A 16,003-nucleotide genomic window follows, 5' to 3' on the forward strand; every position below is an offset into this window, starting at 1 on the left:
GGATCATATTAATCATCTGTTGGCACCAGCTGATACAACATAATGTGGGTTTTACTAGCACTAAATTGGCCCTGTGCCCGACATTTTTGGAACGTGTTGTAGCTCTGAAATGAAAAAAAATTGATGTATGAATTGAAATGGTCAGTGAGAAAAAGAACCCATTAAATATCTCTGGTTTCTACTGTCTGCAAAGAAATGCAGTAAACTTAAGCCTCACATTAGTTAGTTATTCATTTACTCATATTATTATTATTAGCTTTTTCCATAGCCCAGTCTTTTCTGATTTAAATTCTGTTTTAAATGTGGCAAATGTACGACAGAGTATTAGGGCCAAACTAAGAAAAAAAAAGAAGGAAATTACGAAAATAAAGTCATAATAATATGAGAATAAAGTCGTCATATTACGAGAATAAAATCGTAATATTAAATATATTATAAATATATAAATATAACTTCACAAGATGCTCAATATTCAACATTTTAACACACTCTTCCTGTTAGAGTTCTCATAAATTAACACTTTATTCTTGTAATATTACGACTTTATTCTCATAAATTGCGACTTTATTCTCGTAATGTTACGACTTTATTCTCGTAATATTACGACTTTATTCTCGTAATATTACGACTTTATTCTCATAATATTACGACTTTATTCTCGTAATATTACGACTTTATTCTCATAATATTACGACTTTATTCTCGTAATATTACGACTTTATTCTGATAATATGATGACTTTATTCTCGTAATATTACGACTTTATTCTCATAATATGATGACTTTATTCTCATAATATTACGACTTTATTCTCATATTACTTTATTCTCATAATGTTACGAGTTTATTCTCGTAATATTACGACTTTATTCTCATAAATTACGACTTTATTCTCATAATGTTACGACTTTATCCTCGTAATATTACAACTTTATTCTCGCGACATTATGACTTTATTCTCGTAATTTCCTATTTCTTTTTTGTCTTAGTTTGGCCCTAATACTCCGTCGTACAAATGTGTCGTGTCATTTTGCAGAATCAAACCACTTCTCAACCACCTGTTTGCATCGACATCCTGTACACGGTTACATAATCAACGTTAACGCACACCACAACCACCTGTTAATGACTTAAAATGCATTTCATTTTCTGCTTCTGAAGACTAAAAGGGAAGTTTTATCAATATTCAAAATGCACAATGACTTCACATGAGTTCAAGGCAGAACTTGTCATTCTTAACGTGTCCTGGATGCTTTATGGAAAAGACAAGTATAATGTTTGTTTGTTAATCTATCAGTCTGACAGAAGGGTAATGATCCGCCCAGAATCGGCTGACTGCAGGTCACATCTTCACATCTTCCAGCCTAATTAAGCAACGTTCATTCTCTTTTTTGCTGGTTAGGAAAACAACTTGTAAGTCATGTTAAAGTACCGACAAAATTACAAAGGTCATGCTACACTTGGGGGGAGAAAAGTGACTGCACGCCAGCAGATTTGAGCCGTGCAGTCAATATGTCGCACATTTGCTCAGCAACACCTTCAGTTTACTTCTTTTCTGTCAACAGAATTGATCATACCTTCTACACATCAATCCAATGGGTGACTTCTGCTGTCCTGCCAGTTTTTCTTTGCATTTAACCAAGAAAAAAAGTCAAAAATCGTGTAAATATTCCCCCATCGGCTAGATACAGACATCAATCAACCATTGTTCTACTGTTTTGCAGTGACTTTAATCTTCATTTGACTCTGACCTGAACTCGACTGAACCAAGCGAGCAAATAACGCTTTGTTTACTGTGGAATTGACTCGCGACCTTAGAAAAACAACCCTTTCGACCACCTTTGTTCACACGTACGAGCTGGTGATTTACACCTTTCAATCTCTACATATGGACAATATTCGTCACTACATGAAAGTAGACCGTGTTCTAGGACTATTAACAAAAAACAACTAAATGTAGAATCACATGGGTAAAAAAAAGGCACAAACATCAGACACAGAACATCAGAAAAATAAATAAATAAATAAATCATCCGCTCATTGCCAGGTCTTGAAACTACTGTAGGTAAAAACAAGCTCATATGAACAACATTGGACTTTGTTAGTAAGTTTTAAATTAGGTTTAAATTAGATTAAAATGTAAATATCTGTATGAAAATTACTGCTAATTAAATAAACTTGATTAACTGACCATTAACACGTGCAAGGAGCACTAGAAAAGACGAGCTTTTGGCATTTTTGTTGGTTTGGTCAGGTGTGTGTAAACACAATGATAAGGAGGAACGACATCAACAGTGGATTTTGAGAAGTGTTGTTGTTCATCAATCTAGGACGGGTCATTTCCACAAAGTTTTGGGTAGATAATTTCAAAGCTTTCATTTCAGAAAGCTTTAAATCTACCCGGGAGTGAAGTCCCTGCAAGTACCGGTACCTTCAGTCACCATCGAACCCCAGAGCTACGTCTCAGAAATGACAGTTCTCGGTTAGCACGTTCAATTTCTAAGCTTATTAACGCATAATTTCAAAAATGTTAACAAGTAAGGCTCGTTTGGAACAAGATACGTGAGAATGAAGTGAAGGTGGTGGGTCATAATGCTCGTTTTAGTTAAAACAAACACAGAATATCAACCAAAACAGCATGCATTTGTAAAGCACGGCAGTGGAAGAGTGATGATTGAGCCTTTATTTTTGCAGCCATAACACCTGGGCACATGGAAGTCACCGAGCTAGTATTGAACTCTTTGGAGTACTAAAGTACGCTTGAATCAAATAAGGGGCCATATGTCTGACAGCTAAGGCTTGATCTGAATCGGCTCACGCAACAGGACGACAACAACAAATCGACACCAGAATGGCCGGAACAAAAAAGAATCAAGGTGCTGCAGTGGCAGAAAGAATGTTCATACCTTAAGGATTCACAAAGATCTCAACAAACTGAGCCAAATAACTCATGTCAAAGGGGCTTGACGAACTATTGAATCACATACTTCCACATCTAGATTTAGTTAGATAACTCTGACAGTGTAAGATGTCATGTGTTGTTGCTCAAGCCCAACGTTATCCCTGCCAATAAAAGTAGTTGCACTTTCTTTTTACATGCTTGTATTATCAGACATCTTAATACCCAGCACGGCTTCGTGCGCACGCACCTGCCACCGTACACCGTCGCACAGAAGACAAATGAATTTTGGAGAACAAAAAGCCACTGACATGTACAGGTTATGTGAGATGGAGCGCCAGAGAACGGCAGACATGGAGAGTAATCTGTTCAAAGCAACATGTCCAATAGATTACTGCCAGACGAAGGGATGCCGGGTCATAAACACTTGTCTAGGAAAACAAAATAGACGCTGCAGGACTAAAAAAAAAGGAATCTTCTGTGATAGCCTTTTCTCAATCAGTTAATACAGACATCAGGATTTTTTTGGGGGGTTTTTTTGCAGACGCTTGGCAGAATTAACAGACATTTTTGTCAGATATGTCGCTGCTGTAAATAAGCAAGCAATTTATGCAGAGCAATCAGTAACAGCCTTTAAAAAAGAAAGCCTCTGCCAGGATTTTGTCATGACATTAAATGAACTATGACAACAATTAGCAACCACATACCTGTAAGCCGTTAGAAGGGGAAAAGATGGCAGTTAATTCTGATGCTTACCTTTTTTTTTTCAAATGATTATGAAGTAGAATAACATGCAGAAAAGAGAGAGGTTCACAAACAAGCTGAAGTAATGGAAAACATTAAGCAGGGAAGAAGAGCTTGAAATGACTCGGAGCTGCCCGCTCTCTCTCTCCCTCTCTGCCTGCAGGTCAGCAGCACTCCTAATCTGATTGCTCTAATCTCCCAGCTCAACATGGGCAGGCAGAAAAAAGACAACAGTCATCCATTTTGAGGCAGAATTAGGCGGGTATCTGCTGAAGAAAGAAAGAGTCCTGGTGTGGGGAGAGAGGCTGGAGGTGAGAGCTTCATCACAACAGCCTGTGATAAGATAGAGTGAGATTTACCTGCACAGCTACCGTGCGTCACTCTGATGGGAAGTGTCTGAGTTAAGCATCTATACACAATAAATTAAGTTTGGACTCGGTCACAGTGCAGCTCTTATGACTCAGAGATGAGAGGGTTTGTTTTCGGGTTCGGTGTCGCATTTGTCTGAAATGACTGGCTGCTCTGAATGGCTCAGGGAGGTGGCGCAGGTGACACGGGGAATTAGGTGAGGGGAACGTGAAGGCTCGATGGTAACGCATTAAAAGCACCTGAGCCTGCAGCAAACAGCCTTAAACTGAGATTAACTGAAGGTTTAACTCGGAACAAATTAAAATGTACCAAATACAGAAAAGAGAGGGGGGAAATAAACAAATAATCTGAGACGATCCAAGTATCAAATCAAAAGCAACATAGTTGGAGTTTAAGTATATATGATAAATACATGTTGAAGGGGAAAAAAAACACACATTTGGTTTCCTGAGATACAGATGTAGCTATTAACTTTTGAGTTTAAATTTGAAATATGTGCTTATCCAAAAAAAGAAAAGAAAAAAGATTGATTTGGGCCCCAGGAAGTTTATGTTTTGAACTTGCAGATTAAAAGCAGGGTAAGTGATATTACATGAATATCACCATACCATCCACTAGCTGCCCATCTTGCAAAATAGTTTAAGAAAAAAGAAAATCAGCCTTCAAACACAGTCCGAATATGTCTGAGTGAAGGCAGTCTGGCCCCTAAACCATTACAAGCATTGATCCAACCAATCACAGACAGGGGGAGGATTCATCCGCACGCCCATGGAGAGGGGAGGGACTTGAGAGAAATCATGACGTGGTGTCTTTTCTTGGAGACCCCTGGATGGTGTTTCTATTGACGTGTGAAAATAATAATGACATCGTCCAGAAATACCTACCCTACCTTTAAATGATCAATAACTGCCATGCTAATCAAAAGTGAACATAGCTGCTAGTTTCACAACTGCAACTCGCACCAATCAGTGAACTCAAGATAAAAATAGGGTTTAAATGGCAGCATATATTTAAATATTTAAAAGCAGTTACGAACAAATTCAAAACTTTGAAGTAACTAACGGGCTCAATCTCATTTCTTTTTTTGTTAACAATATTTTACAGATAAATACTATATTTTCTAATAATTAAAGTAACCAGTACTGGAGTTGAGGGGGGATGAGGGGGGATGGCATCCCCCCCTGAAATAAAAACGGTCCAAATCATCCCCCTGTAAAACTGCCATCCCCCCTTTCCATCCCTTATGTCATTTCATCAATGAATGTGGTTTTACTGCTATTTCAACTTTTAGAGTCATCACCAGAAAAATAACACCAGAAAAATAACTTATTTGACAATTTTCACCTGTTTCAAGTAAATTTTCACTTGAAATAAGTAGAAAAATCTGCCAGTGGGACAAGATTTATCTTCTTATTACAAGCAAAAAAATCTTGTTCCACTGGCAGATTTTTCTACTTATTTCAAGTGAAAATCTACTTGAAACAGGTGAAAATTGTTGTTTTTTCCAATGATGAGTCTTTTTAAAGTGTAATGAGATTTTTTTTACTAAAATGAGACATTTTAACTAGAAATAAGACAAATATTCTTGTTAAGATTTTGAGTTTTTGCATTGATCCATTTTACTTATCCTGTGAAGGACAGAGTCATATTGATAAGTTCAGAAAAGTGTTTTTTATTTTTGTGTTTTGATGTATTTGATGTAAGCCCAGTGGATATTTAAAGCTTACAGAAGGCTGCATTTAACTGCTGCTATGTCATTCCTGCAGTATTTCTGCAGGTGTTTTGGTCAGTGCTATTATTTGTAATATATTATATTATTTGTAATCAGCACAAATTATCTGTCCCCATATGATAAAATCCACCATCCCCCCTGATTTTTTTTTAGAACTCGAGTACTGGGTATAACACAAACGTATACAGAAATAAAATAGGTCTTAAAAAAAGAGTCGCTGCCTCCAAGTTATTGAACAGACGTGTAAAACAGAAATAACAGTTTAAAATGCGTTTTAATTTGCAGCAGCAACTGTTGCATGTCACGTGTCCTCTTCAGGGTCACAATAATGAGATGAAACAAAACTGTGGCAAGACATTGCATATGTGTGAATGAATATACAAACGTAAACAGATACATATTTTACGGCTTAACATACTGAGAAAATAAAAAAATGTATCAGTCATACGCCAACGTGGAAACATTTAGGCAAAGGAGAAGTTGAACTCTTTAGGACAAAGAACTTCCTGTTAAGAATGCCTTCGTCAACACCCCACTAACACTTCACAACCAAAGGAAACATGACAATCTGAACCTGCGTTAAGTGCGTCGTGTCAAATACAAACACTGAGGAACAAAAGTGAAGGTTTACACTTCTTAACAGACGAAAAAAATCCATTTTGCTGGCAAATTTCCTTCAATATAAAACTAAATTATTCAGGAAATTATTATATAAAAATGTAACACTTGACACTCACGTTGACCTTCTTAACCTTTTTATCTCATGTTGGTGTCACACTTAAGTTTTTTATTCAGACCAACCTCTGCCGTCAACATGTAGAATAGAATATATTAGTACTTTTAACACTTTCATGGTTTACTTTCACATGCTTAAACATCCTCTTATCCTCAGTTTTCTGATAAAAATGTTTGTACAGATTAATATTTACAGCTGATATGGTTTTTTTTTTTTTGGCATTAGACAAAATGAGCTTCTCTGTGCTCGAGCTCCTGCACCCCGCCGCGGCCGCAGTCTTTGGTAGAGCGGTTTGGTGTCGCTGGGGCTGAGGTCGTCGGGGCTGCTGGGGGGGGGCGACTGTTGGGGCGAGACGGTGGTGGAGGTGGAGACCCCGGGGTCGAAGCCGCTGTCCGTGGAGTCGTGTGTCTGCAGCCGGGGCTGCGTGGGAGCGGCGGGGCCGGGGCTGGAGGGGGGCGGGGGCGACTGGCTGCTGCTGCTGCTGCCGGCGGCGGCCGTAGTCGTAGTCCAGTTAGCAAGGGTCCGAGCCTTACTGTTAAAGGAAGGTGGGGGCTTGTAGAAAGTCCCAGGTGGAGGCTGAAGAGTCCGTGGTGCCCTGAGTGTTAGTGGAAGGTTTGCTGAGCTTATAGACTCGCTGCCTGTGTTTTCAGCGTCTTTTTCCCTTTTAGAAGTCCAGACAGACTTGGTTGATAGTGAGTAGGGGTTGGTGGAGAATGCTGAGCTCAGGCTGCTCGTGGCGGGGGCAGCGGAGGCCGAGGTTGCCGCCGTCTTTACGGGCTGCAGCCCGGAGCTGGCCACTATCATAGCAGTCCTGGGCGTCACGTCATAGTGCTTGTACTTCCTGTCCCACGCCTTCCTCTGCATGGTCTGCGTGTCGATGAACGGAGTGATGTAATAGGTGCTCACCCTGGACGAGCCTCCCAGGCGAGCCCGCTCCGGCTCCGGCGTCTCGGGAATAGTTTCTGTGATCGTTGAGTTTCCGTCGACGTCGTCAAAGCCCTGCGGCGGGGCGGGCAGGCGCTCCAGCGGCATGCTGATGGGCCGGAACGTGTGTCTGGCGCGCTGGGGCCGGAGCTGCACCTTGGGAGCCGCGCTGGAGCCGGATGAGGACGTGGCGGTGTGGTGGAGACGGCCGAACACCAGGGTGGACTTCTGCACGTCCCCGTTGGGTTTGTCCGCCGCTGAAACCTCCGCCACGTCTCTCCCCGGCTGGACCTCCTGCACCTCGTCCAGGATGTGGGAGGACGGGATTATAGACGAGTATCTCTTGTATGCTTTGGTGCTCTGAGGAGACAAAAGCAGGAATTAGAGATTTCTTTATATCAAATTAATGAGTGGTGATTAGGGATGGGCGGTATGGACTAAAAAATGTATCACCATAATTTCTGGCATTTATCCTGATAATGATAAAAATGACGATAAAAAAATACCAATTCAACTCCACCTTTGTAACTATAAATCTATCACCACATTCAGTCTTTGGCGCCCCCAAATCACTGCTCTAAAAGATACTAAATACTACTAAACTACACCAATTAAATTGAATTAATAAAAAACAATTAAATGAGTTACACCTGTACTGCAAAACTGGAATGACTCAGATCCTCCATGTTTGTTACACAAAAATGTCATCAACGGGAATTTATCTTTCTTTCTTTCTTTCTTTCTTTCTTTCTTTCTTTCTTTCTTTCTTTCTTTCTTTCTTTCTTTCTTTCTTTCTTTCTTTCTTTCTTTCTTTCTTTCTTTCTTTCTTTCTTTCTTTCTTTCATTTCATTTCTTTCTTTCTTTCTTTCTTTCTTTCTTTCTTTCTTTCTTTCTTTCTTTCTTTCTTTCTTTCTTTCTTTCAGGCTCATTTCTTTCTTTCTTTCTTTCTGGCTCATATCCTTCCTTCCTTCCTTCCTTCCTTCCTTCCTTCCTTCCTTCCTTCCTTCCTTCCTTCCTTCCTTCCTTCCTTCCTTCCTTCCTTCCTTCCTTCCTTCCTTCCTTCCTTCCTTCCTTCCTTCCTTCCTTCCTTCCTTCCTTCCTTCCTTCCTTCCTTCCTTCCTTCCTTCCTTCCTTCCTTCCTTCCTTCACGCATGTTGTGCGTCGATTTAACGCAAACCCATAAATCCGGCTTCACACAAAAATTGTTTTCTTGTTGTCATTTTTATTCTTTTTTTTTGTGATGTCATGATCGAAATAAACTAACTAACTAACTAACTAACTAACTGTACAACTCCAACATTTAACAATTTACATTGTGACGCTGGCGAAAACCTGCCGCTGCAAGCCCAGCAGTCATGGCGTTTAAATGAAATTTTAAAAATATTTTACTTTAAAAATACACAGAGCATATTTCCATCCGTTACCACTGGTGAGGGTTCTCTTCTCACCTCTAGTGTTGTTTCTGTCAGCCTGTTTCAATTTTAGTTTAAGTCTAGTCTTTGGGTCAAGATATCATTTTAGTTTTTATTAGTTTTAGTCACGGTCATACTCCTTTTAGTCGTGTCAAGTTTCAGTCGACTAAAAATCTGAGCATTTTAGTCTTATTTTAGTCAGAATTGTCCAGGACCATTTTAGTCTAGTTTTAGTCAAAGATTGTATTTAGCCAAACCCATTTTACAATTCAAACAAGGTTATCTTATTATTATATTATTGTTACCTTATAGACTCAAGAATACTTTCATTCCAGATACAGAAGACTCTATTTTTCCGCATTTCTCCCCATCTTTTTCTTTTTCGACGACACATTTGGTTTTCTTTTCCACGTCTATGTAGGAAAGTGTATCCAAAGATGGTTCTTCTTCTTCTCCAGCCCCAGAGAAGATCCCCGCGTGGCCGGCCATTGGCCCCTTTCTCTATGTAACTTTGTTTTTAATTGACGTTAACTAGAGCTCTGCGTTAACGGCATCAGCCTCTAACTCTGTAGCTAAATCTTCTGGATCTGATTCCCCGCTGCAGCGACTGGGATTGAGGACTAACGTCACCCAGCAGCAGAACTAAACCAGAGGAAACTACTGAAAACATGCAGATTAAGGATCTTTGTTAGAACATTTCGTCTCGTCTCGTTTTGGGTCAATGAAAATGAAGACACATTTTAGCAGTTTTTATTTTGTAATCTACATTTTAGTCTCGTTTTTATTTGTCCATGACAGGGGTCAGCAACCCGCGGCTCCAGAGCCGCATGCGGCTCTTTAGCGCCACCCTAGTGGCTCCTGGAGCTTTTTCAAAAATGTTTGACCTTTTTTTTCCTTTTTTTCTTTCCTTTGTTTCTTCTTTTTTCTCGTTTTTTCTTCTTTTCTTCTTTCCTTTTTAATCTCGACATTTTGACTTTTTTCTTAAAATTTTGACTTTTTTCTCGAAGTGCATAATGAAAAAAAAAATCTTCCCCCAGTTATAACTTATATAGAAACATGCAGCATGTGTTGCCTTCATTCTAAGGCTTATACCAGACTTTTCATTTTTTGCGGCTCCAGACATATTTGTTTTTGGTGTTTTTGGTCCAATATGGCTCTTTCAACATTTTGGGTTGCCGACCCCTGGTCTATGATATTGCATTATATATTTAAATATCGTTATCGTCACATGACCATTATTTTCGTTGCGTCTCATTTCGTTTTCCTCAGGTGATAAAGGTTGATTGACGACGATATTTAGTCATCATTTTCGTTGAAGAAAGCAGCTTTCCTCACCTCTTTGATGTCCATCAGGGAGGTGGAGTGTCTGCTGAGCTGTCGCACCTTCTCTTGCGGGGTCAGTTTAGGAGAAGCGAGGCCCGTGGTGCCGATGTTAGAACCGGGGAGGGGCGGTGGGGCGAAGACCGTGTGGAAGTGTCGCACCAGCTGCTCCACCATCAGCGCCTGGTAGGGATAGTCCACCAGGGAGGACAGCGACACCTCCGCGTCGATCTGCCGAGGCTTCATCAGGGTGGGGCCGAAGATGATGCCCAGGTTACTCGCCGTCATCTTGTTCTCCTCGGCCTGTTTAGTGACCCTGCAGTGGAAGAGAGAGCATTCAGAACAATATTCATAAAGCAAATGACTCTTCAGAAGGTTGCAGCTCTGGGTTTGATCTTGCAGTCCGTACGTGTTTAGATGGGCGACGAGGAAGCTCAGCGTGTTGTAGTTGGCTTTGGGAAGCCGGTGTAGTTGGTCTCTGATCTTCAAAATGACTCTGGTCAGCTTGGCGCTCGTCACGGCTTTGTCTTCCGGCTCGCTGCTCTTTTTCTCCTCCACGATCGCCCGCTGGCACTCTTTGGCCAAGCCGATGAAATCATTGTAGAATCGGTACAGGATCAGCGGCTCCGGCAGCTGTCGGAGCAAACCAGCCGTGTCAAACGTTCCATCAAGACGTTATTACTTTATGTACGAAAAGTACAAATGCATGCCGAAGATTAGGCCTGTGTTGAAAAAATCGATTTCCCAATTCTAAATCGATTCTCATATTAATTCCTAAAAATCGATTCATATGTCTAAAGATCGATTTTTTTTTATTTTTTTTTTAATTTATTTATGTATTTTTTTTCATCATTACATTACAACTTTTGGTTATTTTTTTGTTCATCCCCAAAAAAGGAATGTTTTGTTGGACACGAGAATAACTGGTGCCATGTTTTTGCCTTTAAATATGTTTAAAGGTATGAAAACATTAAAGTGTTAGGTTATAATTGCATAAATTGTCTATATGTCATTACTTTATATACTGTCTTGGGGTTACATTTGCAAAAAATGCTAAAAACCAAATGCTCAAAAATTAAAAACCAAAATAGACCGAAAATGGAACAAATAAAAACAGATTGTGGGAAAAAATAAAACCGATTTCATCCGTCTCTGTTTCCTCCCTGGATCTGTTTGATAATTCTGACCCACACGATGTTTCTGAAAGCAGTTCTATCAGCATTCTGGGAGCTGATTGGTCCTTACAGCATCATTAGCTGCCAATACTTGCTGTTTAATCTCAATATAATACTAGTAGAAATACTTTGCATAACTAGTCATATAATTCATGCAACAGCTCAAAAAACAGTTTTAATAACACTAACCCAAATCAATATCGGAATCGGATCAAATATTGATAATCGATTCTGAATCTTAAGAATCGGAATCGAATCGATTCTTGACATTTGAATCGATCCCCAGCCCTGCCGAAGATAGCCAAAATGAAGGTGAACTCTCTTCACTTCCACTCCCGAGTGACACCCACCTGTCTCAGGTAGAGCTTGAGGACGTTGCTGATGTCGTGAGGCGAGAGTTCAGACAGCTCCACCAAGTCCTTTCCATTTTCAAATGCCTGACACAGCTTTTCCACGCGGGATTTGGCCCCATTCACGCGATAAATGCCCTGCGAAGATTCAACCAGCACAAAGTCATATAATAACACAAGCACATGTTAAATTAGGGCTGGGCGATATATTGAGATTTTAATATATATCGATATATTTTCAAACGGTATGGTACGAGAAAATATCGTTTATATCGATTTAAAAAAATCGATATAAAATAATAATATATAATAATAAAATAATATAAAATACTATTTAAAAAAAAAAAATTAAATGATTTTGATATAGCTTATTTTGTGACAAATTGACTTGAATGTTTTATTTGAGATTTGCACAAATGTTTTGTTATTTGCACAACTGTCAACCTCAGTGGAAAAGTCTGCCTGTTAGTCTACATTGTATTAATTGTACAGTGTATTTTAATTTAATTGTTATTCAGGAAAGGGATATTTGTTTTATTTTATTCAAGAAGCATTTTTATTCTATATATGCAGGCAGTTTATTTTTATTTCATTTGTTTTATACATTTTGATATTGTGCAGACCTCTGTTAATAAAGGTACCTGTGTGACATTTGGCACGAGGCTTTGTATTAAAACTGACTGTTTTTTTAAGGGTTTCCCTCAGAAAAAATGAAGCTAACAGAGATGCTATGCTATAATACTTTGGGGGAAACCCCAATTATGGCACAGAAAAAATATCGATATATATCGAGTATCGCCATTCAGCTAGAAAATATCGAGATATGACTTTTGGTCCATATTGCCCAGCCCTATGTTAAATATAACTCACAGTCGCAGAAAAGTCCTGACACTCAACAGAAACTAAGACGTTTCATTCAGGAAGACAGATTTACCTTGATGTTGAGGGCTCGGCTCTCGATCTCAGACGTGCACTTCTTGATGATAAAAGGAATACTATCCGAACTGTTTTTTGCTGCTTGAGCAAAGTCGATACCGAACAGCTGTAGTCTGCCCTGGAGCTTCTTGTGACCACACTGGATCGCGAGCGTCTCCAGACACTTCTTATGGCAGGCCAGCGAGCACTGCAGAGGAGACGTGAAGAGTCAGAGTTAAAGTTCATCTTCCTTCTTGCACACATGACATCTATCATTTCCACCGCTGGTGAAAGAATATATGTTCATTACCTCTTCACATTCGGCTCCGTGGAAAACAACCAGACTGTCACATTCCCTGCACTTGGATGGGGCTCGTAGTTTTCTTAGCTTATGGGTTTGAGCAGCTTTGGACATCTGAGCATTTCGGAAGGGACCGGGAGAACTAGCCGTCTCCATCACCATCTCCGCCAGACCTGAAAATCAGAGCTTATTAGCACAGCAGCTAATGACAAAGATACCATCGTGCTCTGCTATTATCCGCAGGAAGGCTGAAATTGGATCCCAAGAGAAAAACTGAACCCGAATGAAGGAAATCAGAGAGGTTACTCTGCTTTTTCAATCACACCCATCTATAGAAATGGTAGCTTGAGGTAGTTTTCCTTTCTTTTTACATTTCTATTCATAGAATTCACAAATCAACAGCATCCCCTCAAGATATATCATCTTCTAACGAAATGAAACAGACTGATTTCCTTTTTTTACATTCTTATTTACTAATTTTCGGAAAAGAAAAGGTTGAATATAAGAAAACCTCGTCAGCTTCGGTGAGAAATGAAAAGACCAACACTGAGAGCTCAACACAAATACAGGAAGTGTAAGCTGAGCTCATAAACCAAAACTAACACGGCACTAATCTGAAAATGCAGCAATGAAAATGAAAATATTTGGCACAGAAAGATTTAAAAACAACCTCAGATGAGCAACCACGCCACATTACTTATTCATTACTTATTTACTTATTTAACCAAAACAAACCCAAAACACAGAAGCAGTGACTAAAGGAAAAAAGAAGCTAAACTTCTTTTCGGGCTATTGCAACACTGTCTGTCGTTTCCTTTTCCAACCATTTTGGAGAAGATGGTGTACTTATGACCTGTTAAATGCTCCATTAGAGCCAAGACTTAGGTGTATGCTGGCGTCACACGTGGCTCCAAAATCTTTTGGTCAACCGAAAGACAACCCAGCGAGCAGGTCCTGTCGCCGTATTCACACACAGTTTTCCACTTCAGAGTAATCTCCCTCGCTGTCAGCGATGTACTTTCAAACTAGTACATCCATCCATCCATTATCTATTCTGTTCAGGATCACGGGGGTCTCCTGGAGCCGATCCCGGCTCATTACAGGTTAGAAGCAGGGGTTCAGTCCAGTCCATCGCAGGGCCACATATTACACACTTACACCTACGGGCAATTTACAATCATCATTTGTACTGTGGGAAGAAGCCGGAGTACCTGGAGGCATGGCCGCCGCAAAGGGTGTGCGAACTGTGCGACCGCACGGGGCCTCGCGCCCCAAGGGGCCTCGCGCTATGGGCCATTTTTTTTTTTTTTTTCAAATTTTTTTTTTTCCGTTTTATTCTCCTTTTTTCCCTTATAAATATCAACAGTCACATTCCATTACAGACCTAAATGTGTACTAGTCTGTGCATATCAATAAATATATGTGCAATGATGCGCGTGTCTGTTGTTCAATACAACTGATCAGACCAAGCGCAGACACAAGCTGCTCTGATCCAGACGGTGGAGTTGGAACAAACTGTCACACAATGTCGAGAGAACGAGACAGATTCAGGAAATTTCCATCAGGGGATGAAAAAAGAAAAAAACTAAAGAAAATGGAAGAGTTTAATGCCTCTCTGAAAGGCTCGTTTGATAAATTTGTTACAAAAATCACCGATCCGACCGGATCTCAAGCAGCCGTGGGGCCCCGCGTTGAGGCAAGAGATGATGATGAGGCAGGGGAAGGTATCCAGTATTTTGCTAATTGGAGAGTTAAAATTGCGCATATAGACACCCGATCCGACCTGAAAAACCCAAACTCCACCCAGAAAGACCCTGCCGGGGCAGGGAGTCGAACCAGGAACCTCCTTGCTGTGAGGCAACAGTGCTAACCACTAAACCCCCGTGCTGCCAAAACTACGGTAGTACATATATGCTGTAGATAAGCCTTATAACCTTTCCTAGATTGATGGGTAGCAAAAGTTGCTTCTCTGAAATCAGTACTGATGTATCTATTCCTACAGGAAACCCACAGACCAGCAAACTGCTAAAACCTCCTGCTGATGATCAGTTCATAGTACTTTTCAAAGTACTTTCTCTGAGCAACAGCTGGCTCCTAGTTACCATTTTAATCCTGCAGAAGAAATCTGGTGCTGTTGTGCTACTTTAATACCACGTATATATAAATATACACCATACTGTAACACTACGTTATGTCATATGTCCCGTGTTGTTGATTATGTGGAGTTGTAAGTATCTTACTTCAAGATTTTAAACATTTTTGAGGTATTATGCATGATATGCGGTAACTGTTCTGCCCTCAGGGGCCACTGCGCTGCGTGTTTCAGAGGTTTCCCTCATTCCAGGGACTGAATCACCAGCAGCCTGTCAACGAGGTCTGCACAAGTCTGTCAACGAGCCATTCATTCACCGCTGTGTTGGAGCAAGGACACATCTGAAACATGCAGCACATTCAGTCCTGGAGAACACTGTTTCATCAACTTCTTTGTCACAAAGTGGATACATCCACGCCCTTTATTACCGCCAGAAGCAGTAAAAAAAAAGAAGAAAAAAAAATTTTCCTAAGTTTTACAGATAAAAAACACATTTCTAAGGATAAAAGACTCAGACTGGAGCAAACGTGTAAGGACATGGTACCGTTGTCTGAGGGGGAAGGCGGCTCCCTCTCGTCCAGGTCGTCGGCTGAAGACATGGTCCCGGTGGAAGGAGTTCTGGGCAGCCGGCGCTTGAAGTCACCTGCACAATCAGATCTGCAATTAACAATGCTCTGGCACTAAGTATAAACGCACAGTTTCATGATCAATTGCCTCACATGAAAACTGAATAAAAATCTGAAAAGAGAATAGAAAGTGTTGAACAAATCATAATGAAGCACAGTGTTGTAGAGAATTTCGGGTAAAGAGGGAAGTGTACTTAGAGCTGACATGTTTGTGTGTTTCCAAAATAGAGTAAGGAAGTTGCCAAAAAAAGACTTCAATAAAAAGCAATATATCTTCAATGAATCAATTTGCTCTCAGAAATGTAAAAAACTAAGATGTTTCCTGGTTTTTTCATTGTTTTCTTCAGATACTTCCCAATATAATTTTTGTTTCCTTTCCTTAGCTGAAGCTTTTTTTCTTTTTTATAT

At 40.1% G+C, this 16,003-nt stretch overlaps 2 protein-coding genes across 3 annotated transcripts in view; both read right to left on the reverse strand.

Moving 5' to 3' along the window:
- Nucleotides 1-3,855, reverse strand: part of LOC133452439 (retinal-specific phospholipid-transporting ATPase ABCA4-like) — a 94,633-nt gene extending 90,778 nt beyond the window's left edge. For both annotated transcript variants that reach the window (XM_061731743.1, XM_061731742.1), the window contains exon 1: nucleotides 3,656-3,855. The gene's annotated coding sequence lies outside the window, so the exon portion shown is untranslated. The remainder of the gene's footprint in view (nucleotides 1-3,655) is intronic.
- A 2,691-nt stretch (nucleotides 3,856-6,546) lies between these two features.
- The window catches only part of LOC133452444 (rho GTPase-activating protein 29-like), a 59,641-nt gene continuing 50,184 nt past the window's right edge, over nucleotides 6,547-16,003 (reverse strand). Inside the window, 8 exon segments of the mRNA XM_061731752.1 lie at nucleotides 6,547-6,744; nucleotides 6,746-7,764; nucleotides 10,152-10,452; nucleotides 10,546-10,769; nucleotides 11,662-11,799; nucleotides 12,596-12,784; nucleotides 12,887-13,050; nucleotides 15,514-15,612. Of these exon segments, the coding sequence (XP_061587736.1) occupies nucleotides 6,702-6,744; nucleotides 6,746-7,764; nucleotides 10,152-10,452; nucleotides 10,546-10,769; nucleotides 11,662-11,799; nucleotides 12,596-12,784; nucleotides 12,887-13,050; nucleotides 15,514-15,612 (2,177 nt within the window). The 3' untranslated portion in view covers nucleotides 6,547-6,701.

The sequence above is a fragment of the Cololabis saira genome, chromosome 10 (genome assembly GCF_033807715.1).
Source record: "Cololabis saira isolate AMF1-May2022 chromosome 10, fColSai1.1, whole genome shotgun sequence".
Lineage (NCBI taxonomy): Eukaryota > Metazoa > Chordata > Actinopteri > Beloniformes > Belonidae > Cololabis > Cololabis saira.